General features: G+C 26.8%; 1 protein-coding gene across 1 annotated transcript in view; it reads left to right on the top strand.

Annotated features, from left to right (window-relative positions):
* The window catches only part of LOC101515487 (protein neprosin-like), a 13,461-nt gene extending 6,208 nt beyond the window's left edge, over positions 1 to 7,253 (top strand). The window contains exons 3-9 of the mRNA XM_004509610.1: positions 2,940 to 2,992; positions 4,019 to 4,105; positions 4,233 to 4,442; positions 5,250 to 5,417; positions 6,045 to 6,098; positions 6,139 to 6,249; positions 6,870 to 7,253. Coding sequence (XP_004509667.1) covers positions 2,940 to 2,992; positions 4,019 to 4,105; positions 4,233 to 4,442; positions 5,250 to 5,417; positions 6,045 to 6,098; positions 6,139 to 6,249; positions 6,870 to 7,253 — 1,067 coding nt within the window. The remainder of the gene's footprint in view (positions 1 to 2,939; positions 2,993 to 4,018; positions 4,106 to 4,232; positions 4,443 to 5,249; positions 5,418 to 6,044; positions 6,099 to 6,138; positions 6,250 to 6,869) is intronic.
* The last annotated feature ends 995 nt before the right edge of the window (positions 7,254 to 8,248 follow it).

The following is an 8,248-nucleotide window of genomic DNA, read 5'->3' as shown; positions in this document are numbered from 1 at the left end:
CCGCTTGCATTAATATGAAATCAACAATCAATATGAAGAAATGTATAATCACCTCATTTTTATACATTCTCAACTACTTTAAATATTATACACAAATTACACTACAAGAAATTTGCCATATACCAACGGTTGTTTTTAGTAACACATATAAATGCCGTAGGTATAGATATAATATACCAACAACCACTAAACAATAAGTCCTAAGTATAGAGAGGTATTTAGAGATAGGTATTTAGTGATCGAGTTAAATAGTTAGTATACCCCAAAATAAATAAAAAACTCAGTCCCGCCTCAAAACTCTGAATTCCCGCTGCCAAATACCTAAATCCTCTTTTACAAGTTGCGCTGCTTCAACTTACCCTTCTCTCCTGCAAAACCCTAAACGCATCGCCGCTGCAACCTTCAACGAGCAACCTAAACGCACCGCCGCAACTTCACCGCCGCCGCTGCTGCAACCTTCAACGAGAAACCTAAATGCACCGCCGCCGCAACCTAACACTACTAGAATTTTCGCCTATAGTGACCGATTTAGAGACCGAATATTTTCAGTCACACCAGCGACCGAAATAGAGACCATAATTTTGAATTTAGAAACTAAATATTTTTTCGTCACTAAATCGGTCGCTAATGAAATTTAGTGACTGAAATCGCAATTGAATTTTAGCGACCAAAAATCCAGTCGCTAAATATTACTAATAGAAAATTTGTCTTTCACACTAGCGACCAAAGTAGAGACTGAAATTTTAAATCTTAAAACTAAATATTATTTCGTCACTAAATCGGTCGCTAACAATTTTTTAATTACATATTTTAATTTTCTTTATTAATAAAAAAAGAAGAATGTGAAATAATTTTTGTAGACAAAATATTTATAATAGTTAACTAAAACTAAATGTATCTCTAAAGTAGTCACAAATATATTTTAGCGACCGATTTAGAGACCAATCAAAATCTTTTTTTCTTCTTTTAAAACTAGATTTTTCTGAATCTCTATATCTAAAAAAAATAGATATTCGGTCGGTCACTAGCGACGAGCAGTATACCAAATGATAGCGACGAGCAGTTTACCAACTGATTTAAATTGGTCACTAATTCGGTCGCTAATTGATTTAGTGACCGATTTTCTCCATTTAGTGACCGAAAATGTGGTCTCTAAAAGCGTTTTTTCTAGTAGTGTAAACGCACCCGCCGCTGCAACCTTCAACGAGCAACCTAAACGCACCGCCGCCGCAACCTAAACGCACCGCCGCAACCTCACTGTCGCCACCGCTACAATCTTGAATCAAGGTATGCAGGTTTCTCATAATAGTTCAACTAATATTCTAAATTCTAAATACGTAACATATTCTCATAATAGTTCAACTAATATTCTAAATTTATCATAATTAATTTTCTTTTGAATTTATCCTTTTATTATTAAAATAAACTAAAATAATAAGTTTTCAAGTAGCACATAAACTAAGTAATAAATTATTAGAAGGTAGTATATCGCGTTAGCAAATCCAAATAAATCACGTACTGCATAAACCATTTTTAAAGTTAAATAATATTTTAAAAATTAACTTCTAAAATTAAATTACTATAAAAAAAGTATCACTAATTATTTAATATTATAAAAAAAATCCATAATTCAATTTTTTTCCAAAAATTGCTTTTTAATAAAAAACACGTTTTCTTTTTAAACTATTTTTAAAACCAATAAAATTCCTAAAATTCCACCCATTCTATGACCCTCAAAAACAACTTCCTAAATATTTAAACATTCTAAAAATAATCATTTTCAACTCATATTTGCATGAAAATAAAAAAGAAAATATTTCAATGAAGTCCATATCACTTAACTAATATTTATTAATAATTGCTTAGTGTAAAATGATTTTCGTCATATTGAATTAATATCAATTACAATTTGCAACATTAATTCTAATATATATCTTCATTATTCAAGAAATGAAATTATAATTATCACAAACAAGCATTAAAAATTCAAAGTATTGAAATATCAATCAAATCTAAAGTTTTTAATATACAAGAAATATAATTAATTTTCCAATTTCATGTACATAACTTGCAAAACTTGCAAGCCAATTCTAATTTCCATCTTTCAACACGTGAAAGAATTTAAGATTGTAAAGCTTAAAAATATGAAGTAGTGCAGAGAAACAACTTCATCTTACAATAAATGAATTGAAGAAAGCAACAACCATTCCTAAATTTAAATGCAAGAGATTAGGAAAAGCGCACACAGAAATTGTCCTCTTCCAAGGATTTTAGGATTTTGCATCAGAAAATATTTATGGCAATAAATCTGAAGATAAGTCGGTAGGAAAAGTTAAAACCCATGTTTGAAGGAAATTTCGAAACGAAAGAGTAGATTTTGATTATGTCAGGAATTTCCATTGATTAAAAATCATTAGCTAATTAATAGTAGTTTAATAAATCACAACTCTAATAATTCTTACGTGTCTATAGTAATGTCTTTTAAAAAATAATAGTGACTGAGTTGATTATAGTGATAATCATGATTTTATTGAAATTGTTTCGAATTCCACGAGGAAATAATTAAAAAAGAGGATATTGATTTTTATAATACTTTTTAATGCTATTTATGTTAAAATTCTTTAAAAAAATTTAATTTTTTTTTTCTTTTCCTAAATTAGATCTATTTTTCATTAAACTTTTATTTTTTCCTGCTATATATTCTAATCTACTCTTAATTTCTTTTTGCTCAATATATACTTTTACTTTTTTTTTTACTCAATACCCTAAGAATTATATATAATATATAATATATAATATATATATATATATATACACTCATGATTTCCTAGACAATCACATAATTACAAAACCAAACATGGATTTTACATTCCCAATTATTTCTCTCCTCCTATATGTTTTTCTCATTATTTATTTGGTTTGTCCTATTTATTCTTTAGAAATAAGTAGTCGCGGATTTCAAGTGAACAAGCCTTCTACCAAAGCAATCCAGGTATGTCAAAATAAATCTGAAGATTTTCTTCACGAGGTAGTATAATTTTAGAGGGCAATTCAAAATTTTTCAATATAAATTTCCTTGTTTTATTAATATATTTGATGAATTTTTAATAATATAATTTTGTTATTGTTCTTGTAGTTTTATTTTTTTTCCTTGCAAAATTGATTTTTATTTAAATTAATTCTTGGAATTTTTATATTGCAAATAATTGAGGAAGTAAAATAAAATATTATATATATATATATATATATATATATATATATATTGCAGACACTCGTTGTATCAAAACTAATTTTATCGTGGATAAAACAAAAGAGCAAGGATAAAAAAAAATTTGCATGGACCAAAATCAAATAAAAAAACTTACAACGACTAAAACTCAAAAAATGCATAATTACAAGAACCAATCATATATTTAAGTCGTTTTTAAGATGAAGGTTTCGTGAGATATATTTTATTAAAACAAAGTATCAATTTTAAATACTCTCTATAAACTAAGAATTTGAAATTCACTCTAAACCTTGTAAAATATGACTACTATGGTTGGTATAATTAAAAAAAAAAAAAAATTAATCCTATATATTTTAAAATTTGCATATTAATCTTATATACAAATTAATTTATAATTATTTTTGTAAATACATCCTTATAATTTCCTAAATTTTTCAAATTCGCCCTATAAATTAAAAATTTGGAAAATTAATTAATACCTCTATTTTTTAATTTGCAAATTTGGCCCATTTTCTTAAATTTCATTTATATCCCCATTTCTTTAATATTTTTATTCTTACCTTAAAACTTTAAAAGCTTATAAAATTGATCAAACTTTAAATAAAAAATTACCGTATCCAAACAATTATTTAAATGAAGGAAGCTCATTTAAAAGATTTGATTTGTTTAGAATTTTAAATTCCATAGAATTTTCAAATACTTTCTCTGAATAATCTTTTTATTTTTATATTTAAGTCTTGGAGCTTAAAGCTTAACTTATATGGTTTGTGTTTATATTCATTTTTGCAGAGCCCTGACGGTGACATCATAGATTGTGTTATGTTTCATCAACAACCAGCTTTTGATCATCCTCTCTTGAAAGGACATAAATTATTGGTATTTTTTTTTGTTATTGAATTAAGCTATTAAGCTAATTAAGCTAAATCCTTTTAGAAACTAATTAAGCTATTATATATATCAATTTTATAATTGAGAAATTTGCATGCATATTTTTTATATATAGAATGCTCCAAAAAGTCCAAGAGAGCATAATCAAACGAGAATTTTGAGTGACAACTTTCAATTGTGGAGTTTATCTGGTGAAACATGCCCCGAAGGAACAATTCCAATTAGAAGAACAAAAGAACAAGAAATATTAAGAGCTTCGTCTATTAACAAATTGAGAAGAAAATTCAATATTATACAAAAGGATACCGTTAGCAATGGACACGAGGTAAACAATCACAAAGATGCTATTTTTCTCTCAGTTATTTTATTTTATTGTACTTTTCTATCTTTTTGTGTTTTTTTTTTCTGATGGTAAATTAAGGAATAAACCAACAACTTAACAAAAAAAGATAATAGAGATTGATAAATTAAGTGTATTATATGCTTTTGAAATAAATGATTTTTATTTTTATATATTTTTGTGTTTTTTCTTATTGTAAATTTAAGGAATAAACCAACAACTTAACGAAAAAGGAAAATAGAGAATGATAAATTAGTGTATTATATGCTTTTAAGATTGATAAACCAACGACTTAAGTTTTTATTATATGATTTTGAAATAAATGAACTCATATATATTAAAAAATTCCTGTTTTTGTCTATTTTATTATATAGTATACTAAAACCGAACATATATAGTACTATTTATATTTGGAATATATTTTTTACATTTTTTACTATATAGTCTTTATTTATACAATAACCTTGAGATTTTACGATCTCTCTACGTAGCCGTTTTTTAAGTACAAAACTGAACATATATAGTGCTTATCTGCTTGTACTCTCACAATGTACCTAGCAAAATATATTCTGATAAAAGCATATATAATAAACAATTGTTATATTCTTCTTTCGCAAAAAAAAATAAAAATGACTGGTTTTCTATCTTTTTTAAGTCGTGATATTGAATCCTTTTTTTAATTTTAAGAGATCGCAATATAAGTTATTGTTTCATTTGCACAATATAAGTTAGAGAGTTTTTTTTTAGTATTAAAATGTTTTTTAAACCTTAATGTTGTTTCACACCTTACAGTATGCAATTGGGACCGTGACTGGGGATGCGTTCTATGGAGCAAAAGCTACCATTAATGTGTGGGCCCCACATGTAGAAACTAACCCACCAGAATTTAGCTTGGCTCAAATATGGATCGTCGCTGGTACATTTGGAACAGACCTCAATTCCATTGAAGTTGGTTGGCAGGCATGTTAACTACTTTCATTCATATCCTTTGCACATTTTTTATTTATTTAATTGGTAATCTCTCCACGTTCAAATATAAACAAACAAAATTATAATTAAAGAAAGATGATATATATTTTACACTAAATAATAAATTTATTTTGATCTTATTTTTATTTATATTTGTGACCATATGAAATATATATTATTAGTTTATTGTAGTTGATATATATTTTTAAGAATATGATACAATTAGGATATATACAATTTTATATATGTGTTCCTAAATTAACTAACTAACGTCTAATTATTTTAAATTAGTTCTGTCAAATCTTTATCCATATCTAACATATACATTTATACATCAACCACATTATAAATCGTCTCATACAAATCTATTAAAATAGTTAGTATTAAGGTCCAACATTTTTATTGATGTCATAAAATATATGACTATTATAAACTTTATACTAATTATGTATCAAAATGAAATTATTTTATTTATATTTCAAAAGTTTCCTTAAGTGCTTCCAATTTGGATTTTGCATTCAAAACACCGTTAACATGTCAACCATCTATTTATTTTTAACCCATGTACTTAAATTTATATTTTAACCAATTAAGTTAAATTTATGTTATTTTTTTTAGGTTTATCCTGCGATGTATGGAGACAGCCAACCTAGATTATTTATATTTTGGACGGTAAGTAAATTAATTGATTAAAGTAAATAAAGTGGAAAAGTATGCACTTGGAGCTGTTCAAACTAGTACATCACTTGCACTTGGAGCTGCAATTTCTCCTACTTCTATCTATAATGGACAGCAATTTGAAATTAACTTAATGATCTCGAAGGTAATTTTCTACTCAGATTAATAAAATGACTTTAGAAGATTAAAAATAATTCTCCATACCCTTTTTTTTTTTACTATTTTTTAATAATAATGTGTCAATCATCCGCCTTCAAAATTGTAAAGATGAGTTAATTGGATTACAAAAGGTATTTATTTTTGTAATAGAAAATTGTCATTCACATTAATCATTTTAGTAGAAAATTGACTAATCTCGAAATTTTCAAAGATTATAATGACAACACAATAGATGAATTTTATAATTGATGGGGAATTGATAAAATAATTTATTAGTTGAAACATTATCGAACGGTTTAACAATACATATGTGTAATTTGAACCCACACACACAATATATATATATATATATATATATATATATATATATATGAGTTCATCTCCTTTATTTATTCTATTTTTATATTACTTATCAAATCTCAATATTTTGTATATTTCATTCACCAAACGGGGAGCCTTTATTTATTTTTATGATTTCACTTATGTTGTCAAGTTAATATGTTGCTCTATGTCTACGTATGAGTAACATAACTTTGTCATAAAACAAAAGGTGTTGTTGAAGGTTTAGTTTGTTTAGTTTTTTTGTTTTTTGTTTTTTGTCGGTAGGATCCAACAAATGGGAATTGGTTACTTAAATTTGGATCTAATTTTAATGAAGAAATTGGGTACTGGCCATCCTCATTGTTCACACATTTAAACGATAAGGCAACGATGATTCAATTTGGTGGAGAAATAGTGAATAAAAAGTCAACAGGGTCTCACACTTCTACCCAAATGGGTAGTGGACATTTTGCTGAGGAAGGTTTTGGAAAAGCTTCTTATTTTAAGAATTTGCAAGTTATGGATTCAAATAGAAACTTGATTTCATTGCCAAATCTACAAGTGGATGCAGACAATCAAAATTGTTATAACATACAAGCAGGGACTAATGATGACATGGGAAATTATTTTTACTATGGTGGACCTGGCAAGAATGACAAATGTCCTTAAGAAGATGAATAGTAGATGAAAGTTCACTTTTAGGATGGGTTAATTTGAGCATTGTGGAAAAATGTATGTGGCGTGACATCATAAGTTTTTACGTTTTAACTATGTTGTTAATATTTTTCCTAAAAAATTATAAAATAATAAGTGGTGCCTCTCTTTTTTTTCTTTCAAATATTTATATTAGAGTGATCTAGCAATCTACAAAATTCAACGCAAAATGCAACAATAATTTCTCATGTGTTGAGCCAAAATATAAAATCAAGTGTTTTGAAGATAAACATACAAGTTAATTAATCATTAATCTTGATTCTGATTGTGTTGCTATTTAAATTGTGTTTTTGAATGTATTATTCTAAGATAGATAATCAAGTGCATATGTACAACAATTAAGATCATTTTGGTTTATACAAGATCATTCTAGTTCATAAGAATATCATTCTTGGCAAACCAAGATCATTGTAGTTCATAAAAATAGTAGTCTGGGCAAACCAAGATCATTATGGTTTATTACAGTATCATTATGATCGATCAAGATCATTTCTGGATAATTTGTTTTAAAAGATAAAAATGACATGAATCATTTCTCAAAATACAGAGCTAAATATTAAGGCAACTCAGAACAACGATCAAATCCAAAAGTTTCGCTAAAGACTTAAATAAGCAAAACCACATCAAGAACAAAAACCAGATCAATCTCCAAATTGATGGGCTCTGAACAAGTACAACTAGGACAAAAATAATGAAAAGGACATTGTTGATGCATGCACCTTCTGTAGAAAGTTCAACTTACGTGTAAGGCAGAAAACTGACACCAAACAGTTGTTAAAACAATTCTCAGTCACAATATTCATTCAAGCACAAACAAAGAACTTTGTGGGTGCAAAGGAAAAATGTTATGGATAAAATAGAACAATGTCAATTCATTATCATTATGAACAATTGGATCAGTAATGGCTATATGAGCTTTCTTTAACCTTTATCGCATCTATAAAAATAAC

Source organism: Cicer arietinum, chromosome 7 (genome assembly GCF_000331145.2).
Source record: "Cicer arietinum cultivar CDC Frontier isolate Library 1 chromosome 7, Cicar.CDCFrontier_v2.0, whole genome shotgun sequence".
Classification (NCBI taxonomy): domain Eukaryota; kingdom Viridiplantae; phylum Streptophyta; class Magnoliopsida; order Fabales; family Fabaceae; genus Cicer; species Cicer arietinum.
The sequence above is the reverse complement of the archived record's forward strand: the minus strand, read 5'-3'. Positions and strand labels throughout refer to the sequence as shown.